This window comes from Pseudorasbora parva, chromosome 15 (genome assembly GCF_024679245.1).
Source record: "Pseudorasbora parva isolate DD20220531a chromosome 15, ASM2467924v1, whole genome shotgun sequence".
Taxonomy (NCBI): Eukaryota; Metazoa; Chordata; class Actinopteri; order Cypriniformes; family Gobionidae; genus Pseudorasbora; species Pseudorasbora parva.
In genome coordinates this window covers 24,439,024-24,463,239 of record NC_090186.1, presented here as the reverse complement: position 1 = coordinate 24,463,239, position 24,216 = coordinate 24,439,024, and the positions used below count along the sequence as shown (strand labels likewise).

The following is a 24,216-nucleotide window of genomic DNA, read 5'->3' as shown; positions in this document are numbered from 1 at the left end:
GAGCTCACATGCACCAAGCTATAATGTTAACAAGAGAGGGATAAACTTCTTATTTTTGAAGATAGTTATGAAGATAATGTTGGCATGATGACACCGTCCCTAAACCTACCCATGTAAGCAAACAATCAACTACTTCAACTGCGCCTGACATTAGAATTTATTTTTCTCTGAGATGATTATTACACTTTACAACGAATAAATAGCTTTTATAAAACCGTATAAGTCCTGGTGGCAGTTGAGAGTTGCTATGGCATCCATAAACAAATTCCAGCTGCTGGAGAGGAAGCAAGGTTATTTTCGTAAACGAAAACTGAAACTAAGACTAAAACTATTGGTCAAAAAACATTTTCGTAAACTGAAATAAAATTTAAAAATCTGAATAAATAAAAAACTAAAACTAAATGAAACTAACTACTCTTACTAAAAAACTAACTGAAATAAAATAATAATTAGCAAAAATAAATATTCGTTTTCGTTGTTAATAAGCTCTCTTTAATGTGGTGGAAAATCTGACTGTGGCGGTTGAGGGAGTGTATATTGCGCTACTGCGCGTGAAGTGATCTTAGGAGGAGATTAACCGCTGTCCTGTGATGGACGCGTGCAGACAGTCAACACATCGCTAGTCTTAAACGGCAGTTCACAAAGAATCAATGCGTCCGTGGCAGTGAAAGGGGAAATAACACAAGGTAATGAGATGCACGTTGAACTTCTTTTAAGCTCACTGCTTTAGAATGCCGTTTCTTACGTGACGAGAGACGCAGGCGCAAAAGTCAGCAACTATATTAGCAAATAACGTTACTAGCCTACTGTGCGTTTGAGATTTCATGTTTGCATAATATTGACAGGCTCAAAGGTGTTATCATAATCATTTACTACTAATAATATTATTATCTGTGTGGAGACATTTCCCCACAAAGTAGGGAATGCCAGGACACACACACACACAGGTTTGTTTCACTATATAAGTGAGGACATTGCATGGACTTCCATTGATTTTATATCAGGTTAATGATATTTTATATCTCCTAACTCAATTCCTATCCCTAAACCTACCCATCCCAAGAACGTGCAAAACAATAGATTTAAATAAAAACATGTTTTGGCCGATTTATAAGCCTTTTTAACTAGTGAGGACCAGTCAAATGTCCTTACTAGTCAGTTATCATAATATTTTACTAGATAAGTGAGGACATTGGTCCCCATTACAATTATAGCACAACAAACACACGCACACACACGTCTGGTGCGCTATCTTTGTGGGGACTTGCCATATAGACGGTTTTTATACCATACAAACCATATATTCTATCCCCCTACACTGCCCCTGCCCCTAAACCTACCCATCACAGGAAACTTTCTACATTTTTACATTTTCAAAAGAACTCATTATGTATGATTTATAAGCTTTTGTACCCATGGGGACCTCAATTTAGGTCCCCACGGTGACACGAGTCCCCATGAGTCTGTGTGCATTCAGTTTGAAGTCCTCACCAGGCTAGAAAAACATGTACACACACACACACACACACACACACACACACACACACACACACACACACACAGAGCAAAACAGTGTGTAGACACTGCTAGCCTACATTGTACTACTGAAGAAATTAAAATAAGCTTTTAATTGTTTAACAATATTTCATCTGTTATGAGTGAGTTTGTCTGGAATTTATAATTTTTACTTTTATATTTTACGTTGCATCTATTTTGTTCTTTAAGATAGATCCTGTATAGGTCATAGTTTGACTCAAGCTTTTTTGCTCAAAGGTGAAGACCCAACTTTACTGCATGTTTTGTAAGACCGTCCTGGGTTTAAACAATAATGCTCGTTTATCAAGTTATTTCACTTAAGGATGTTTAGTAAGATTAAACTCTAATCTGTTAATTAAACTTTGCTGAAATTAAAAACCTTGATTTGGTCTCTACACTTCATTATGGTAACTCTGCTAAACTATAATTACTAAAACTAAAACTGAAACTAAATAAATAAAAACTAAATAGAAATGTATGTGCAAAATAAAAACTAAACTAAAACTAGCAAAACCATTGAAACTAGCAAAATTGAAAACGATAATAAAATAAAAACTAATTTAAAAAAGCAAAACTATAATAACCTTGAGAGGAAGGCGTCGACATCTAATGTGACAGACAAGCTGAAAGCTGTGATGATTGCATAGTGGCACTTCATATCGATTAAGTTGATAACCTGCTGTTTCAAACATTAAGTTAACAATTTATTTTTCTATACAGGCTGTGGCCTGAGTCCTGTTTATGACTGTCAGACTGTTAATGCATTTTTTATGTTACGTTTATGTTACGAACCGTCACATTTGACTCACATCATAACCGTCACCTATTCTGAAACCGGCACACCCTTAGGTGAAACACTGCCTCAACAGAATAAAAACAACACCTGATTATGTAGCCACGTAATCTCATCCCACTGACATGACACAGGCCTACCTGGAGCTAAACCGGATCCAACTTCTTAGCAATAAATATACTGCATAAGCTTCATTCGGATTCCAATATTATGAATGGATGGATGAACTTTATTTTTAATGAATACTCTGAATCGGACTCTGACGTTTATGGGCCATGGCTCGTAAAGCCCAAAGTCCCTGGGCTACCAAAACCACCGGCCTTAAATCTTAAATAGTGAAATAACATTAATTTCTTGATGTGCATTGTTCATGCTCTTTACTTGATGTTTAAAGTCGAGTGTTTAAAGATGTTTAAAGATGTTTTGCGAGCCCATTCGGGAATTAATTCGGGTTTACATTTCTCCACACTCTTTCAAAACAATTCCCACATGTACTGACAGGGGAACTGGAGCTCATTATAATATGCAAATATTATCCAATCCAAGCCGTTTACTTCCAAGTCTTTAGTAAGGCACGCCCATAGAGACCGAGTATGCAGGAGAGAGCCTCAAAACGTTAAGGGTGGATCGCCTACAGTGGCTCTGACTGCAGGGTTGCCGAACGACTAAAGAAACGTTATCAGCAAGATGGTAGAAAACTGTACATTTCTTGTCTATAACCACCCACTGCAACTTATACCAACGACAGAAATAAGCACAGTTACAATAGCAAAATATGTGGGAGATTGTTGCTTTAATGTGACTATATTGTATTGCAATAGGTAGCACTTCAAAGTCAATACCAAATCAAAACTAGTTAGCAAATCATTTATAATTTAAATAATTTAATGACAAAATCTGATTATGGTTACACTTAAAATAGTTACAAAATAGATGAATGAGATGATAAAAACTTATACCATTAATCGTACCCAGCAAGTATAGAATGTTACCAGAGAGAGAGAGAGAGAGAGAGAGAGAGAGAGAGAGAGAGAGAGAGAGAGAGAGAGAGAGAGAGAGAGAGAGAGAGAGAGAGAGAGAGAGAGAGAGAGAGAGAGAGAGAGAGAGAGAGAGAGAGAGAGAGAGAGAGAGAGCGAGAGATAGAGACAAAAAGACAAATAGAAGAAGAGAGACAGAAGAGAAGAGACAGCCAGAGAATAAGAGCCAGAGCAACAGTTGGAATCTTCTTTTATCTATCCCTTGACCATGTGACTGAAACCCTGAGACATTCAAACTGACCAATCAGACCAAACTTCCCCCACTGTACTACAGGTGTGGCACCCATTTGGCCTACAGGCCTTCAGCATCTCTTTGTCTTTAGGAATCCCAAATGGCCCCTCTGATAAGGGGGGGGGGGGGGGGGGGGGGGGGATTTTTATGTATAAAAATTAATATTTAATTTTTTAAATATTTGAAAAATTCAAATATTTAAACAAAAAATATTTGTTTAAATATTTTAAACAAATATTGTTTAAAAACAGTAAAACAAATGTCTTTGTTCAATTTCAAATATCTTTGATTATTTTGAATTCTTTCAAAAAGAGCCTATTACTTATTCATTATGATGTTTTTGAAAGTAAAAACCACATGAACGTCATTAGTTTACCTCAGACAACATTATAATAAAAATAAAAATTCCAGTTCATGACACCTTTAATATTCAGCACAAAAACATTAATTTAGTTAAAAGTCAACACATAAATCAAGTATTTTATGAGAGTAGAAACAGTGGTGGAAAGAGTACTGAAAACGCATACTCAAGTAGAAGTACTGTTACTTGTAAAATAAAAAGTAGTTCCTGTAGAGTAAAATACCTGTCCTAAATGCTACTCAAAGTAGGAGTAAAATGTAGACCTTTTAAAAGTAGTAGTGAGTAGTATGCTATGAATGTTATTCCACCTTATACCCTGCTAATTCAAAATGTACCTTACTCTTTTATGAATGATTCTCAGTAAGAACAAAAAAAAATGAGATCAACAGTATTTCAATATTTCTTTGACTATTTATTTTTATGTTTGACTGCTAGCACTAATAATACAGCCATGTACAATTTGAGAAAGCAACCAATATTCTTGTAGAGGTTTTATTCACACACAAAAAATTCACACAAGGATCTGCATTGAATTAATTTGCATCAGATAAACAATAAATATAATCTTTATTCTCAGTGAATAAAGATTACTTATTAAATGAAGACATTGAAAATAATATTTCATAATCACCAAATAGGTGGCGATGTGCACTAAGTAGGTTATGTATGTAAATATGGCCAGCAGCTATATCACCCTGTAGCCCAAGACTGGTTTCCCAGTGAAGCTAAGCAGGGCTGAGCCTGGTCAGTACCTGGATGGTAGACCAAATGGGACAACCAGGTAGCTGCTGGTAGAGGTGTTAGTGAGTCCAGCAGGGGGCGCTCACCCTGTGGTCTGTGTGGGTCCTAATGCCCCAGTATAGTGATGGGGACACTATACTGTCAATGAGCACCGTCCTAAGATAAGACGTTAAACCGAGGTCCTGACTCTCTGTGGTCGTTAAAAATCCCAGGATGTCCTTCGATAAAGAGTAGGGGTGTAACCCCAATCAGCTGGTGTGTGGTGGGTGTTCTGGCGCAATATGGCTGCAGTCATTCAGGTGGATGCTGCACATAGGTGGTGGTTGAGGAAATTCTCCCTTCTATATGTAAAGCGCTTTTAGTGCCTAAAAATGCGCTATATAAATGTAATGAATTATTATTATTATTATTATGTAACTTGCCATTAAAAACTTGCCATTGGCGTGCTCTCTCTTAGTATTTGTTTCCATGGTGAATCATTGATTTGTTGCTTTGTGAAGAATGTCTTGAACCAGGAACATACTCTGAGTTGTAGGCCCTGTGTACTAGTGCATTTTCATTTTTAAATGCACAATTTTTGCAAACCTCGAAAATGCTGCAGACCCAATTTCTGAGTTGCATTTTAGTCAAATAAAATTCAAACTAAATGTTTAACTTGACCGCACTCATTGGTACATTAAATAATAATGCACATGCCTACTGGCCTGCAGAAAGGTACAGAAATTGAATAAAGTAATCAAATGTAAAATAACTGTATATTTAACTGTTTAAATGAAAGATTAATCCTTATTAAACTTACAAAAGCTATTCAATCAAGAGCATTGAGTGATGTCCTTATCTTTTGTTTGACATTAAACAGACAGCAGTTAAGGCTACTCTCCCTTTAAGACATAATGGAAGGATATGCGTCATCTTTCTCAACTCTATACAGTTCACTTGAGGCATATACAGACCATGTCTGCTAGGATACTCATCAAGATGGACATGTTGACATACTTTCTGTGTGAATTTGTCCGTTTAAGCACAAGACTTGAAAGAGAACTCAATATTTGCGCGCTATGAGACGAATGCGCGCTCTCGGATGATGCGCAGACAGATCTCACAGCGCTTCATTAGCGTCTTCACGCGGGGGATTACGGGGAAAGCGACTGGTCATATGCGAACATATGGCAGCACTCGCATGCATTGTAAGTTTACAAAGAGGTGAAACAGCTCGGTAGATGAAGCGAGTTTACCCGCCACAACTCAAAATCACCCGCATTTGTCTGGTGGCGGGTGCTAATTTCCATCCCTGGCGCGTGCTCTCCGAGCCAATCTCAGACTGAGCACCCCGTTGTTTTTTAATACTAATTGGGATGAAAAATATATTCATGAATACTTTTTGAAGTCAAACTCTTTTGACAAAGCTTGAACAAAATGTAATACCTCATAAAATCGTCATTAAGACTTTTCAATACCTTTCAAGGGTCTTAATTTTCCCAAAATGGATTTCATTCATCATCACCTTTTAATACTTTTTAAGACCCCGCGGACACCCTGTGTAACGATGTTAAAACGACATGTTGTATAGCGATGTGGACAAAATATGCCTTTATCCACATTTATATAATTTATATAGCTTGTACCTTTGTCAAACTTCCATGTTCATAAAGCAGAAGCAAGCTCATCATAAAATAGGCTCTTCCACTGCCTGTATCTGTGGCAGTGCCATAGCACAAAATTGTTGCTATTTATTGATGTGGCCTACAGTTCATAACAAAAAGCCATCATCTAAATCACAATTTCAGAAACTTTTTGGAGCCATGGACTGCTCATGATTTGCCTCAGTGGCGTTTCAGTCTTACTCAGGCTGTGGAAACAGGCAAGTGGGTTTGTTACGCATATCAATCCATTCCTGACGTTCTAGGTTTGCTTTTTATTTATTAAATATACAGACAATTAATTGATGAAAGATTAATCAAAATTAAAATACAAATTTATACAAAACAAAATTCACTTTAAATAAATACACTTTCTACAAAACAATACTCAATGAAGCACTGGGGGTCAAAATCATGTCTGACCCCACTCCATGTCACCAGACATATGCACATCTTATGTTTATGTATATCTTACTCATGCTGCTTACTTTTCATAGTCAACATATACAATAATAATAAGAAGAAGAATATCATAGGCTAATATTTAAACAGTCTAACTGTGACACTAAATAGGCTACGGTTTCTTTAACCCATGGCCGACAAAGGCGGCGGCGCATTCTGATGGATATTTTCCTTTATGACAGCCGCTATAACTTACAATACTCCCTAATTTTTAGCCATACAGATAAGACAAAATTATAATTTATAATAAATACATTCACCTAAAGGATTATTAGGAACACATGTTCCAATGTCTCATTACTGCAATTATCTAATCAACCAATCACATGGCAGTTGCTTCAATGCATTTAAGGGTTTGGTCCTGGTCAAGACAATCTCCTGAACTCCAAACTGAATATCAGAATGGGAAAGAAAGGTGATTTAAGCAATTTTGAGCAAGGCATGGTTGTTGGTGCCAGACGGGACGGTCTGAGTATTTCACAATCTGCTCAGTTACTGGGATTGTTACGCACAACCATTTCTAGAGATTACAAAGAATGACGTGAAAAGGGAAAAACATCCAGTATGCGGCAGTCCTGTGGGCGAAAATGCCTTGTTGATGCTAGAGGTCAGAGGAGAATGGGCCAAATGATTGAAGCTGATAGAAGCTGACTTTTACTAAAATAACCACGCTATACCGAGGTATACAGCAAAGCATTTGTGAAGCCACAACATGCACAACCTTTAGGTGGATGGACTACAATAGCAGAAGACCCCACTGGTCTACTCATCTCCAGTACAAATAGGAAAAAAGAGGCTACAATTAGTTTGGCGTTCCATATATACACAGTCCGTTGCAAAAGTATTCAGCCCCCTTGAACTTTGCAACCTTTTGCCACATTTCAGGCTTCAAACATAATAATATGAAACTGTAACACAATCATGAAGTGGAACAAAATTTATTGGAAATTTCAAACTTTTTTAACAAATCTAAAACTGTAAAATTGGGCGTGCAAAATTATTCAGCCCCCTTAAGTTAATACTTTGTAGCGCCACCTTTTGCTGCGACTACAGCTGTAAATCGCTTGAGGTATGTCTCTATCAGTTTTGCATATCGAGAGACTGAAATCTTTACCATTGCTCCTTGCAGAACAGCTCGAGCTCAGTGAGGTTGGATGGAGAGCGTTGGATTCAGGTCTGGACTTTGACTTGGCCATTCTAACACCTGGATATGTTTATTTTTGAACCATTCCATTATAGATTTTGTTTTATGTTTTGGATCATTGTCTTGTTGGAAGACAAATCTCTGTCCCAGTCTCAGTTCTTTTGCAGACTCCATCAGTATTTGGCTCCATCCACTTACCCATGATGCTGACACCACCATGTTTGACAGTGGGGATGGTGTGTTCAGGTTGATGAGCTGTGTTGCTTTTACGCCAAACATAACGTTTTGCATTGTTGCCAAAAAGTTCAATTTTGGTTTCATCAGACCAGAGCACCTTCTTCCACATGTTTGGTGTGTCTCCCAGGTGGCTTGTGGCAAACTTCAAACGACACTTTTTATGGATATCTTTAAGAAATGGCTTTCTTTTTGCCATTCTTCCATAAAGGCCAGATTTGTGCAGTATACGACTGATTGTTGTCCTATGGACAGAGTCTCCAACCTCAGCTGTAGATCTCTGCAGTTCATCCAGAGTGATCATGGCTGCATCTCTGATCAGTCTTCTCCTTGTATGAGCTGAAAGTTTAGAGGGACGGCCAGGTCTAGGTAGATTTGCAGTGGTCTGATAATCCTTCCATTTCATTATTATCGCTTTCACAGTGCTCCTTGGGATGTTTAAAGCTTGGGAAATCTTTTTGTATCCAAATCCGGCTTTAAACTTCTCCACAACAGTATCTCGGACCTGCCTGGTGTGTTCCTTGTTCTTCATGATGCTCCCTGCACTTTAAACAGACCTCTGAGACTATCACAGTGCAGGTGCATTTATACGGTGACTTGATTACACACAGGTGGATTCTATTTATCATCATTAGTCATTTAGGTCAACACTGGATCATTCAGAGATCCTCACTGAACTTCTGGAGAGAGTTTGCTGCACTGAAAATAAAGGGGCCAAATAATTTTACATGCCCAATTTTTCAGTTTTTGATTTGTTAAAAAAAGTTTGAAATATCCAATAAATTTCATTCACACTTAATGATTGTGTCCCACTTGTTGTTGATTCTTCACAAAAAATTACAGTCTTATATCTTTATGTTTGAAGCCTGAAATGTGGCAAAAGGTTGCAAATTTCAAGGGGGCCGAATACTTTCGCAAGGCACGATAGAGATAGAGATAGAGATAGAGAGATAGAGAGATAGAGATAGATAGATAGACAGACAGACAGATAGATAAGACAGAGAGATAAGACAGACAGATAAGACAGATAGATAAGACAGATAGATAAGACAGATAGATAAGACAGATAGATGTAACCCTGGGCAAAATTGGGTTAATACCTGTTGATTATTGACAATGGTACAGGAACACTTTAATTGTTCCTATTGAAGGTTAAGTTGTTAGTGCTTATGTTTAGAAAAAGTGTTAACTTGTATTTATGACCTCAGTATGCAAATATGGTTACGCAGTCATTCTCTCTGATTGGCTTATGAAAGTAATGGTCCCACCTCCTTTAGCGGCAGGTGTATTCTTATTGGTGGGTTACGACTGACGCAAGGGAGAGAACGAGAGAGAGGGAGTGAAGTGACGCAAGTTTTTTCTCCGGTGGGCGCAGAGTTTTTAATAAGTTGTTATTTTAAGTGTAAAGGGGGTGTTTTCACAACAAATTCACTCTCTCAGTGTTTTTAAGAGTTGAAATATAGTTTCCAATCTCCTTGGAGTATTAAAAATGAGTTTAATGGACTAAGTATCACGTAAGCAGCACTGTTTATGTTTGGACAAAGACCGTTATTTCAAGTGACAGTTGATGCTTCACTTCTCTGTAACCATTTACCCTGTATTTTACAACCTATTGAGTCATAATATATTTACAATATAGCAATGTATATTTTTTTTTTCCTTCTTCTTCTTCTTTAATTATACTCTCCATTTATATATCTATACCTGTATAACTTGTTACACGTTTAAGGCTTTGGCAACATTGTACTATCCGACAGTCATGCCAATAAAGCTGAATTTAATATTTTATATATATATATATATATATATATATATATATATATATATATATATATATATATATATATATATATATATATATATATATATATATATATATACAGTCCCTGACAAAAGTATTGTCGCTTGTGTACAAATTGACCTAAAGTGCCGATGAAATATATTTCTAGATTTTCTAGATTCAAGCTTTTGTGATTATGTTTCAGTGAAAAACTAAACTTTCAAAAAGTATTCTAATATTCACAGCTTGGTAAAGCCCATTGAGTCAATTTTTGCAAAGACATAAGTGTTGTCATATGAGCTTCACCTGTGACTAATAATGGATCGATTAGGTCTCAAGTGTGTATAAAAAGAATCCCAGTACACTAGACCTTCACATCAACTGCAACTAGACCTCTGCAAACATGCCTAAGATTCACCCTGAGACTAAAGTTTTGATTATCAAGAGGCTGAAGACCAAATCCACTGCTGATGTGGCAGACAACTTCAATGTGTCTCAGCGTCAAGTACAGAGGATAAAAAAAAGATTTGAAGAGACTGGAGACATTTTTGACAAGCCCAAGGTCAGGCAGACCCCGCAAGACAACTGCTCGAGAGGACCATTTGTTGGCTCGAAAATCCAAGGCCAGCCCATTTTCCACTGCAGCAGAGCTCCACGAGACCTGGTCACCTGAAGTCCCTGTGTCAACCAGAACAGTTTGTCGGATTATGTCTCGAAATGGCCTCCATGGTCGAATCAGCGCCCAGAAGCCAGCACTAAACAAAAGACAATTGAAAAACCGTGTGGCATTTGCCAAGGCCTACAGCCTGCTAAAAGGATGGACGCTGGAAAAGTGGAGCCAGAATGGATCCGAGATTCACCCAGAAAACAGTGAAGTTTGGTGGCGGAAAAATCATGGTCTGGGGTTACATCCAGTATGGGGGTGTGCGAGAGATCTGCAGGGTGGAAGGCAACATCAATAGTCTAAAATACCAAGAAATCTTAGCTACCTCTTATATTCCCAACCATAAAAGAGGCCAAATTCTGCAGCAGGATGGTGCTCCATCGCATACTTCCATCTCCACATCAAAGTTCCTCAAGGCGAAGAAGATCAAGATGCTCCAGGATTGGCCAGCCCAGTCACCAGACATGAACATCATTGAGCATATGTGGGGTAGGATGAAAGAGGACGCATGGAAGACGAAACCAAAGAATATTGATGAACTCTGGGAGGCATGCAAGACTGCTTTCTTAGCTATTCCTGATGACTTCATCAATCAATTGAATGAATCCTTGCCAAACCGCATGGATGCAGTCCTTCAAGCTCATGGAAGTCATACAAGATATTACATTTGGATCTCCATTTGGAGAGAGAGAGAGAGAGAGAGAGAGAGAGAGAGAGAGAGAGAGAGAGAGAGAGAGAGAGAGAGAGAGAGATAGAGAGAGAGAGATAGAGAGAGAGAGATAGAGAGAGAGATAGAGAGAGAGAGAGAGATAGAGATAGAGATAGAGATAGAGATAGAGATAGAGATAGAGATAGAGATAGAGATAGAGATAGAGATAGAGATAGAGATAGAGATAGAGATAGAGAGCGGCAGGGCTGTAGCCTGAGTCCAACGCTGTTCAACATTTACATTAATGAACTAGCGGTGCAGCTGGACCAGTCTGCAGGCCCTGGACTCACTCTAGGAGACGAACAGGTAAAGCTCCTGCTGTACGCAGATGACCTGGTGCTGCTGTCCCCCACTGCACAGGGACTACAGCAGCACCTGGACCTGCTGGAGAAATACTGCCAGAACTGGGCCCTGGCAGTCAACCTCACAAAGACCAACATTATGGTCTTTCAGAAAAAGCCCAGATGTCAGGAACACAGACACCAGTTCAGTCTAGGCAGCACCGCCCTAGAGCACACGATGCAGTACACTTACCTCGGCCTGGTCATCACTGCATCGGGGAGTTTCAGTTTGGCAGTGAATGCTCTCAAAGACAAAGCTCGAAGAGCTCTATATGCCATTAAGAAAAAATTTCAAACCACTGATTTACCGATTCCAATCTGGATTAAAATCTTTGATAGTGTGATTCAGCCCATTGCGCTGTATGGAAGTGAGGTTTGGGGTCCACTCAGTGATCAGAGCTACACTAGATGGGACAGGCATCCAACAGAAGCCCTACACACTGAATTCTGCAAAATTATCCTAAAATTACAAAGAAAAACCCCCAATAATGCATGTAGGGCAGAATTAGGCAGATTCCCATTGATTATTAATATGCAAAAAAGATCCCTCAAATTCTGGATGCACCTTAAATCAAGTCCCACAGAATCGCTACATTTTAAAGCGTTACAAACCCAAGAACTGAACCCCGAAAAAAGTCCCCTCAGTCAGCTGGTCCTGAGACTTACTAACCAGACTAACTCTACTAACACACACCAGTCTCAGACCAGCACTGCTTCTCACACGAACATCAGAACAAACCAAATTACCAAACAATTGAAGAATACATATCTGGAACATTGGGATCAGGAAACTAAAACACAAAGTAAATTACAATTCTATCGAACTCTAAAATCAAATTATGAATTGGAAAAATATCTCCAGAGTGTCAGAGACACAAAGCAGAGACGGATCCTGACCAAGTACAGGCTCAGTGAGCACAGTCTGGCCATCGAGACGGGCAGGCACAGAAAGAGCTGGTTACCCAGAGAGCAAAGGGTGTGTGTTCACTGTAGGACAGGAGAGATCGAGACAGAGACGCACTTCCTCCTTCACTGTCACAAATACATCTCTATAAGAGACCTCTACTTTAATAAATTTAATACATTAATGAATAACTTTACAGCCATGACTGAAATAGAACAAATACATATAATACTAGGAGAGGGACAGACAGCCTGACAGCGGCTGCAAGATACGTGTGTGCGTGCCACAGCCTGAGAGACAGCAGGTGAGTGTGTGTAATGTGTGTAATGCATCTGACCTCAGTGTGTGTCCCTACTGTCCACCACAGTGACCCCCTGAATGTGTGATTGTGTGTATATGTTAAAACACTGTGGTATCAAATGTTCTAATTTGTTACACCGGTTATTTAAGTTCAAGTTAAGTTATACGGTGTTGTAATATTTTCTTTCTTATTACTATCAATTATCATTATTTATGTCAATGTGTATTATTATTTATGTAATTCGCTTTGGCAATATTGTATTTTTACATTCATGCCAATAAAGCAATCTTGAATTGAATTGATAGAGATAGAGATAGAGATAGAGATAGAGATAGAGATAGAGATAGAGATAGAGATAGAGATAGAGATAGAGATAGAGAGATAGAGAGATAGAGAGATAGAGAGATAGAGAGATAGATAGAGATAGAGAAAGAGAGAGAGAGAGAGAGAGAGAGAGAGAGAGAGAGAGAGAGAGAGAGAGGGAGAGGGAGAGGGAGAGGGAGAGGGAGAGAGAGAGAGAGAGAGATGATATTAGTTATTTAATGGTTATTGGTTTATTATATTAGGAATTTTTTATGCTATAGTTGATATGCCACTGATTTTAAATATTGCCGGCCGATATGTCAGTGCATCTCTAGTTGTAACATTAACAGTAAATTACTGGTAATGTGCTCTGTGTGAATGTAGAATTAAGATTACCGTTATGAGCACATACAAAATCAGAACGGGCTGACGTAAGAAGTCTGCTTTGGGGCAAATCAAAGTTCTTATGGAGATGAAATGATTAATCCACACTGTTGTCTCATTCCCTACTGAGGAAACCAGGATTACATGCGTAACTCGTTTTTCTAGTTTAACTTGTTTTTATTTATTTATGTGAAACAATGGCCAGGGCTGATGCTGCCACCTTGTGCAAGCTGGTTAAAAAAATCTAGTGTATAGTGTACATGTTCTATGCTAATTATGAAATTACCATCCCTGTATGCATACAATAGCATTAACCCAAATAATAAAATATTACTTTGAGCTTTAGCCATGGTGTTGGAGAAAAAGGAGTGCCATACAGAACCAAGAGCAATGTGTCTGTCAAGAGTACGTTTAGTATAGTCTGAATTGCATAGGCCTTAGGACAAAGGCCTTAGGATTTCTAATGGGGGGAGGGTGTTCACTGAATGGCAGACAATAATTCCCAGCAGGTTGACAAGTACCTGTGCTTTTAAATTAACCTGTCAACACATTTCTTTTTGCAGAGTATGACACCATACCTTCCAGCCCCAGGTTAGAACTGTGCCCCTTTTAGAAGCAGCCATTCCACATGTATACATGAAGACTATGTGACAAAGTCCCTGCTGAGAAAGACCCTCACCAGTTGTTCCCTGAACCAGAGACATCACTTATGAGTTGTGTGCTGTTGAAGAGAGAACGCAACGGCCCCTGCAGAATCTCTCCTAGTACCCCCTCCTCCATGTCCACTAAAACAGCCTGCAGAGACACACACACACACACTTGTTTATTCTATTATCTTACCACTGACTTCTGTTGTTCTAAGTTTTAATTAGGAATGTCATGTTGTCTATTTTAGTACTGAACAGTATATTAATCAACTGAGAACATTTTCTTTTAATTGTTGGTCCATGTATACTGACATTGGCTTTCTGCTCATGTAATGCCTTTTCTAATGAGCATAAGACTCGTTAGGAACTAAAAGCCACACCTCTCACACATACAAAGTAGAAGTCAGATACTACAATCATGTCTCCATGCTCCAATCCCAATCCATCAACTGACATGGTGCTCACCCTGGCCTTTAGAGATGTAATCCTTCCCCCTGTAGTGTCTGCTCCACCCCCTCTCCTACAAATACACCATAAGTACAGACATGAGATCCCACAATATCTCAAGTGGATCAGCAAAGTGAAGACATGTGGACTACCAGAGTGACATAAACAGACTAGAAAAGACAGCTAGAGGAGAGAGAGGGGCTACCTTTGGTCAACATTTCTAAAGAAGCTGCTCAGCGCCTCATCATAAACTCCTGTCTGCAGACACAAAAGCAAGACTCGGTTAATGTTTTCATTCAGATCAGAAAAATCTGATCATGTATATTTTGCAAGGGGGACTGTATGTAAACATGAGAAAAACTGTACTTGTTTAGATGTAGGCTAGATGTCCACATATCGGAGATGTATTTGATGATTTAAACCTACATTTTAAGTGGATCAGGATTTGCACCAGCCTAAATACAGTCAGATTTGTGTTGCATTCACATTTTAGAAAATACATTTTACAGTGAATGTTATAAAAACACCAATGCCAATAAGGCTGTGCGTCCACCACAGGCGCTTGAGTGTGTTTTGGCAGCGCAGCGTTTTTTTTTTCAGTTGACACTCTTTGCTTGTTATTATACGAAAAATAAACTGAAGTGTTACTATTATCTCATTTCACAGATAGTTTGTTTCTGTATTGATTCTATATAAAAATGCAGATACAATTTAAAAGTATTTGCTCTGGCTCTTTTTTACTTTTTTTGTTCCATCCATTATAATTCTCGTTTTCATCTGTTGATGTTGTACAGTAGTACAGGCAAAATTATTATTAAATGGAAGGAGATGTGCGTTATCCAAGCATTAAATGGCAAGGAAAGCCCCTTTTAGGCTATTTGAGCGGCACATACAGTAAAGGCCAAAAGCTTGGACACATTCCTAAGTGTAATGTTTTTGAAAAAAGTTTCTTCTGCTCATCAAGCCTGCATTTATTTGATCAAAAATATAGTTTTTTTTAAATATTGTGATATATTACAATTTAAAATATTTGTTTTTTAATTTATTATAATTTAAATTATCATTTATTTCTGTGATGCAAAGCTGAATTTTCAGGATCGTTACTCCAGTCTTCTAGCCTAGAAATCTAGACGCACCCTAGCGGCAGCAAATTTAATTTGCCCGCAAGTGTGGTCTAGCAACTCTCAATTCCTATCTGAGCTGTATTCCTCAGAATCTGGACGGCCCAATCACATCGTGTATAGAGTCGGCGGGCGGGGCCATAATGACGACGGCCGAGATGCGTTTGCGTGCTTCTAGTAACACAGAAACTGGCGAACGGCGGCAGTCTTTCGAATCAGCTCTGCCCCAGCCTCCGGAAGACTTGGAGTTAAGCTTTCCTCTGAGAAAAGAACAAAGAGCGGCACTGAAGTCATTCTTAAAAAGGGAAGATGTGTTCGGAGTTTAGCCGACCGGATACGGTAAATGTTTAATCAGTCAGCGAGCTCCCCTTCACCGTCGTTGCTCCGGTTGGTGGTCGCGCTATCCTATCGCTTGCAGAGGGAGTTTGAAAGACAACCATTTATCCCGCCCCTCGGATTGAGCCCTGTCTATGGTGAGTTTCCAGACCAAACATCTTGATGTGGGTCTGGCTTGTCACGCTACCAGTCTTCAGTGTCACATGTGACATCCAGTCTATCACATGATCCTTCAGAAATCATTCTAATATTCTGATTTATTATGAGTGTTGGAAACAGTTCTGCTGCCTAATATATTTGATGAATAAAAGGTTCAAAAGAACTGCATTTATTCAAAATAAAAACATTTTCAAATAATATAAATCTCCTTCGGTCCTGAGGAAATGCCATCTCGTTACAATGTATACATGTATATAGGGGAATGACAATAAAGATGCACTTGACTTGACTTTACTATCAATTTAACACATCCTTGCTGAATAAAATTATTAATTTATTTCAAAAAAAGAAAAAAAATGTACTGACCAGTAGTGTATATTGGTGTTACAAAAGATTTCGATTTTTAAAACATTTGCTTCTTTTTTTATTTATTTTTATTTCATTTTTATTCATCAAAGTATTATAAAAAAGTATCACATGTTATGAAAAAGTATTAAGCAGCAGAACTGTTTCCAACTGAAAATGAATCATCATATTAGAATGATTTCTGAAGGATCATGTGACACTGCCGGGTCGCCTTCTGTGTGAAAGCAACCACGTCCCGGAATTGATTACCGAATTCGACCCGGGGCGGGGACCTAGTAACATTGCGGGATATGTATCAGAGTCGCCAAGGAAGCGGAAAAGAGAATTAAGACGGCAACGCAACAGCCAAATCAACAAGACAAAAGTAAATATTGGAGTGGCCTTTCCAAGATGGAAAGAGCTCATGAGGAGCAACGATTTTAAAAAGAACGCCGACGTTGCCTGCTTTCTTCTCGACAGGTAATATTAATTCAGCCTATTTGTGTATATTGGAAGTTTGATTGTTGCTTGGCTAATTATATCATGGTGTGCTGTGCATAACACTGGAACGGCGTCTAGGATAGTTTTCCTCGCGTCAATGATGAAAAAGTATTGTTTACCTTATAACATAAATCCGTGTTCTATGACGGATAAGATGAGATTAATATTTTAATTGCATTATAATTTGTTTGCCTTACGCTAGTGATGTCGTACAATATACAGAATAACGATAGCACTGATAAAAGTTCCTTTACTAGCTTGCATTCGTCTGGGAACCTGATAGCTGATATTAGCAATGAAATGGAAAAAAAACGAAAACATAAAACTATTATTCATTTTACATAGATTAATTTGATCATAGATCATTTGGCTGATATTTGGCAAATAACTGCAAATTATAATAGTTTTCAAAAGTAACCTCATCACTTGAAGCAACACTCACCGAAGAGGTCGAACTGGAAGCCATGACTAAATCGGCCACAGTAGGAGTTCAAACGAAATCGAAATTGAGAGGAACAGAAACTATTATTCACTGGATGGTCATATATCTTTTCACCACTAGATGGGGGAAAATATCACAGTGTAGCTTTAATTTGCCAGCATCTTCGTCTTCCGTGGGTTAAAGAAAACATAGCCTAACTTTGAAACTAAATAGACTATGTTTTTAGGCCCGAATATTAGCCTTTTTTGCTTCATACTGACATCAGATGAAACACCGCCTATACAGCGCGTCTAATCCAGTAGCCCCGCCCAACGACTCAAGGAGGGCTTGTGCTAGCTGGTCAACAACAATAGATATGCAGAGGAAAATAAAGATATTGCGCTATTCCTCATTGTGGAAGAACACAGTCGCTGCATAAGTTTCCTTCTGCAGCCTTAGACATTTGCCTAATAATTCTGCACTCCCTGTATAAAAAGTGCTGGGAGACCGGGTAAGAAAGCGCCTAAATTCACCACAGTATTATAACATTGCTATTGCGAGACCTAGTGGGAAGTATTTTGTGCAGAATTCTCCCTGTTAAATTATAAACCACAGATATCCACAGCGTTGATGCAGAGATTAGGAGAAAAATGTAAAAATTTAGGGGTTTCAGGGGCTAACACCCTGAATACTAAGGTATTGTTTTTACATTATTCACCTCAGGGTAAATACAACCTTTTTGGATAGTGAAATTCACACTTTTCCCAGCACTTAAATATTATCCCATTTTAATATAATTTTTAGTGTGTTAATTAATTTCAAATTTTTAAAGTTTAAAGGTGTAGGCCACTTTATTGCAAAAAAAACACTTTTATTTACATTTTAAAAAAAACATAAGTTACCACTTTAACCAGTAGGTGGTGTCATAAGCGCATTTGACTTGGACATTTCCATTAAACTGTGACGGGATGCACGTAACTAAGCAACAGAGTCCATTAAAGGGTTAGTACACCCAAAATTTAAATTTATGTCATTAATGACTCTCCCTTATGTCGTTCCACACCCATAAGACCTCCGTTCATCTTCTGAACACAGTTTAAGATATTTTATATTTATTCCGAGAGCTTTTCTGTTCCTTCATGAAAGTGTATGCACACTATACTATTGTACATGCCCATAAAGGCCCAGTGATTCATAACTGTTTGAATCTTTATTTGAGGATTGAAAACAAACGCGGAAGAGAAGACAATGCTGAATAAAGTCATAGTTTTTGTTATTTTTGGACCAAAATGTGTTTTCGATGCTTCAAGAGATTCTAAACTAACTGATGTCACATATGGACTACTTTGATGTTTTTATTACCTCTCTGGCCAGGGACAGTATAGTGTGCATACACTTTCATTAAAGGAACAGAAAAGCTCTCAGACTAATATAAAATATCTTAAACTGTGTTCCGAAGATGAATGGAGGTCTTACGGGTGTGGAACGACATTAGGGTGAGTCATTAATGACATAAATTTCATTTTTGGTTGAGCTAACACTTTAAATAGGACAAAGTAGTAGGTCTCAAATCTTGCATACTTTTTTGCTACACACTCAAAATGTACTTTTTCTTCACAAAAAGAGTACATAATTTTAGGACGTAGTATAAGTATGCGAATCGGGACGCAGGGGCCCTAAGCAAACGCCAAGTTCGCCTAACGTTATGCCTAGAAACGGCCCTGTATGCAACATACGTTTGTGTAGTAGCAGAGGAAACTGCAGGTGATGATCATGAGTAACGTTAGAGAGAGAGCAGACACAGATCATCATATACTGTTGCATGCAAGAATAATTATAAGAATCAAGTATTTTGAAAATCAGATGTATAACGTTTATGTAAGAAATAATGTCTTACTTGATTGATATGTGCATGTTCTCGGAGTGCGAGGTCCCAGAAGCGGCAGCCCACCTGATTCCCACACTGACCAACTGGAAAAAAAACAGGTAGACAAATTCTTGGCAGGGACATCAAGCCACCTTTTATTCGTGCAACAATGACAGCTTGACCGTGTTGTCCGGGTGAGACATGATTGTCTGGTGGTGCACTTCTAGTTTTGGATTGGAGTTGGATTCCTTGCACACTTGTAAACATGAATCCAAGAAATACTTTAAGCTATATTTAAACACACTTTAAACTATAACGCAAAACACCTGTTTGATCTAGCGCATGTAACGTTAATAATGGGGTTAACTAAAGTGTGACTATTAAAAATGAACTTTCTTACCTTGGACTACTATAGACTGTGTCATCTTTTTAGTTCATGCAATTTCCTCAAAATAAATTGAATTTTGTTTCAACATCGCTGTTTAAACGACGTCTATCTGCAAAAGTTATCGCTTGTTCTTTGGCCATTGTTGTTAAAATTGCTATAGAAACAGTGGTCGTTTCGCGCGCCGCGTTGAAGTCAAAAGCGTCGTCGGTTGATGACGTGTAACCGCGCGACAGGAAGTTCTGTTCTATTTGTAGTTTTTCCGCTTACCGTTTTAAGCAGAAACACTTATCTAAGTGTTTTATCCATGGTTTTATCCACAAATGTGCATTGTTCATGCTTTCTCTCCTCCTGTTTGTACTTTCCAAGAATTACTTAAATAATAATTAAAAGGCTGGGATGTTGTAGTATTTAGTTGATTTAAAAAAAAAACAATGTATTATAATATTTTGTTAATGCCCCTTTGATAAGTGTAGGCCTACACATGTTCTCATTTATGAATGTTTTTTGTGTTCAGAAGGTTACTATTTAATCTTTGGAGCATGTTCTGCTGGAATATTTAATGATGGGTTTATTCTGATTTTACACTTCAATAATGAGTAGGCTATTACAATGGCATACAAACGAATCTTGAAAAGGTTTGAAACTGTTTTCAACATTGATAATCATAAATGTTTCTTGATCAGCAAATCATTAGGAATTATTTCTGAAGGAACATGTGACACTGAATACTGGAGTAGTGATGCTCAGCTTTGCATTTTATTTTCCATTTTAAAAATATCTCACAATATTAGCCTACTGTTTGTTTTTTAAGCAGCTTTTTGTGTTTACAAAGATTTACAAAAATTATATATTGAGAATGTACAACATTAATACATTTTCCAAACCATGTTTTTATTTGTATTTATTTATTTATTTATTTATTTATTTATTTATTTATTTATTTATTTATTTATTTATTTTTATCCTGAATCACTATGGTACACTTATAATAAGTGTTTATATTGGGACTATTTCAGACCGGTCTGGTAGGAACTGCTGTGGGGGAGCACAGTCCCTGCGTGACTTGCCAGACATAAACAGAAAAAATTAGCTCTGGCTGCAATGTTCGTCCAGAAGATTCTTCCGCTAGAGTGCAAAAAGTTACGGACTGCAGCTATAATCCAATAATTGCAGCCTTGGTCTAAAAAACATTAAAAATCTTACTGATCAAAAACTTTGAATGGCAGTGCATGAATAAGGCCATGTAGGTTTATTTATTTTGTTGATAATATTTTGATAACAACCTTGTTTTTAACATTAAAGTCCCAATGAACTGGAAGTTACAACTGATTTTATTTCAGTGCTGTGAGTGATGTATTTCCAATTGAAACGCAATATTGAATAAAGGGCAAGGTTTTACTCGTAGAGAGTAAAGGTTTTACTTCAACCCTCTTCCTCTCCATCTAGCGCTCATAGCAGACACGGTTGGAGAGGAGCGATTAAGGAAGGGACCCAAGCCGTGAAACTGTCATCGGAAATTCCAAGTTACTTTTCAGATTTTGATTAAAGATGACCATGGCAAACTTTTTTGTATTAACTTGGACGGATTAATTGTTCACCCTAAGACATGTAATATGTGCTACAATCAGAAATAGCGGTTCCCTTTCGAAAGGGAACTCGAGCTGCGTCAGCTGACGCTACGGGGAAACGCCTCCAGCGTGACAGGTGTCTGAAGTCGCTATCAAATCACAATCCTACTGACCGTCGGCAGCTGGTGACGTCATCACCATGCGACCAGGAAGTATAAAAGGGCACCGTGCCAACATGACGCTATCCTTTTCGTCTTCAGGGACTGTTCTGTCTGGTTCGTTAGAAAGTCGAAAGAGAAATGAAATGCACACAGAAACGTAAGGGTGCGTATAGAAAGTGCGCTGACCCGTGTCCAAGGTTTCTCACGCCTGAGGACATGCATACCTTTTGTGTGCTCTGCCTGGGGGAAGAGCACGTGCGGGAGGTTCTCGAGGGGGCTTCCTGCGCGAACTGCGAGCGTTTTCCTCTGAGGACGCTCCGCTCTCGTCTGGCCTTCTTCTCGAGGGAAGAAGAGCCAGCATCTGGGAGCGGTCCCGCTCATGTCGAGGCTGAGCGGCGCAGTCTGTCCTGGGGCTCCCAGATGGACTTGGCTTATCGTCTGGAGAGCACGGTGCTCGCAGACGATCAGCCAGGTCGCGAGGGCAGGCTGACGGAGGAGGAGTCGGATGGAGACTCCTCCTCTTCGTCAGCCCGTGCTCTTCCAGTCGATCAGAGGATGGCTGTGGATGAGGAGGAGAATGAGGCTGAGGCCGAATCCTCCCAGCCATCCTGCCCCGTGTATGGGGAGCTGCTGGAGGTGATGGGGCGTGCAGCACTGAGGCTTCAGTTGCCGTGGCAGAGAGCCAGGGGAGAGGCCGCCCACCCTGACAGATTGGGCGATCAGTTTCTCCTTCACGATCAGGTTTCACCTTCACGATCAGGTCGTGGGGGCATGGAAGAAACCTACTAGGCTCGAATCCATCGACATCAGCGTTTTATTTTCGCTGATGTCGAGGGATTGGCCGAGGCAGGGTATGTGTCGATGCCGCCCATTGACGAGACATTTGTGAACTATTGCGTGTCTGGGCGGCCATCAGCACTGAGAGCTTCTGCCCTGCCATCGAAACCCTTAAAGACGACTTCACGTCTTAATGGCAGGGCATACACGTCGGCGGGTCAGGCACGTATCAGTGTAGCAAGCTTATCAGGCCAACCTGCTGGGTAATACCGGTGATGCGATGGCCGAGTTGCGCCGCACCACAGATCTCTCTCTCCGAGCGGCCAAACAGACAGCTGTCGCCATCGGACGGTCGATGGCGGCTATGGTGGCCACGGAGAGGCATCTGTGGCTGAACCTCACGGACATCGGGGCGAAAGAAAAGGCCTTTCTCCTCGATGCCCCGGTCTTGCCCTCTGAGCTTCTCGGCACCTCCGTCAGGGGGTGGTGGGAAGGTTCAAAGAGGCGAGGGCGGGCTCGGGGGCCTATAGAGCTTGTATCCCGCTGAGGTCCGGGGTGGCGCCCAGGCAAGGAGGGTGTCCCTGGCCCGTCGAGATCTGAGGATCATGGGCTGGGCCAGCGTAGTAGCTTGGCCTCTCGTGCACCCCCTCCGTGGAGGAGCAGGACGCAGAAGAGGTGGGACACCCGCAACAGGAGGAGGGACATTGGGGAGAAGAACCGCTTCCAGCTCCGGAAGCGAGGTGAGTCTCCGCCCCCAAGGGCGTGGAGGATGCAATGATGTGCCCCTTCCTTTTCTTCCTTTTTCTCCCTGGGCGCGCTTTACACCAGGCCGGGCGGGCCTATGATGAGCGGATGTGAGATTCTAACGGCCTGCCAGGCCGGGGTGTGAGAGCGCCCCACCCTCAGGTTAGTGCGCCGAAGCGTGCATGTTACATGTTGCGATGAGGCACTGAAGACAGCGGGTGAGTCCCCTTTTTAGGGCAAACATTCTTTCTTTTCAAAGCCGTATGTTTGGACTCTATGCTTCCCTGAGGGATGGTTTTTTTTGCAAAAAATATGTAACAATTGGAGTTTGGGCCTGTAGTTCCCCTGTTAAGGTGGCTAGAACGATGTTTGTGATAAACACAGAGTGTTTATGTAGGCTGTATGTTTGCTAGCGTAGCAACGGTTGTCTATAAGGCTGTTTCTCTTCTGGATATGTGTAATATGAGCAGTTGAGGCCACCGCACATGCCGTGGGCATGTAGCGGCGATGTAAACTGACGTACGTTCTCCTAGCGAACTTTTTTAGCCGTAGCCACCTTTGGGTAGCGTTAGCACCTCTGCTAGTGAAATGTCTAGATGAATATGTGAGGTCAGGCTAGCGCATGAACTGCAGTAAGACCTGTCTCAGCCCTTTTTAGGGCCTTTGTTTGTGGGGTTATCAGACCGATGCTAGTGCATCAAGTTGGCCTAGGCTGTTGATGGGATGGTGGTGGCGTCTTGCGATGGCATATCGCCCTGGCAGTTGCCCCGGGCTCCTGGCGGTAGTCCCGCAGGAGCTTTTATCCCTATCCGGCCTCCCCGCAGCTCAAGATCGTCTAGCCAATGCCCACCCCCCTTCTGCATTTGGGGGTTGTTATTAATGCAGAAAGGTGTGTAGCAGAATGGATCGCGACTCCAGTGTTCGTAGGGACGGGGTAGGCATCTCTTCGCGGGTGCGCGGTTAGACTGGTTTTGCTAACCCCGCCCCCAGGAGCTTAATGTGGCCGCCACTTCCGGGCGGCCCCCCCGGCCTTGTTCTGAGACGGCCGGTTGTGTGTGTTCAATACTTCACCTCTTGCTCTGTGTCTTCTGCTCCACCTTTTTAGGGCTCAGGTCGAGCTGTACTTCGCAACAATCGGAAAGCATGGGTTGGTAGGATGCTCCCCTGG

At 40.1% G+C, this 24,216-nt stretch overlaps 1 protein-coding gene across 2 annotated transcripts in view; it reads right to left on the bottom strand.

Moving 5' to 3' along the window:
• The window catches only part of tube1 (tubulin, epsilon 1), a 43,715-nt gene extending 23,712 nt beyond the window's left edge, over nucleotides 1-20,003 (bottom strand). For both annotated transcript variants that reach the window (XM_067417418.1, XM_067417420.1), the window contains exons 1-5: nucleotides 19,811-20,003; nucleotides 19,441-19,514; nucleotides 14,866-14,918; nucleotides 14,679-14,733; nucleotides 14,246-14,361 (exon numbers count right to left, since the gene is read on the bottom strand). In XM_067417418.1, coding sequence (XP_067273519.1) covers nucleotides 14,246-14,361; nucleotides 14,679-14,733; nucleotides 14,866-14,918; nucleotides 19,441-19,514; nucleotides 19,811-19,835 — 323 coding nt within the window. In that variant the 5' untranslated portion in view covers nucleotides 19,836-20,003. The remainder of the gene's footprint in view (nucleotides 1-14,245; nucleotides 14,362-14,678; nucleotides 14,734-14,865; nucleotides 14,919-19,440; nucleotides 19,515-19,810) is intronic.
• Between the last annotated feature and the right edge of the window lie 4,213 nt (nucleotides 20,004-24,216).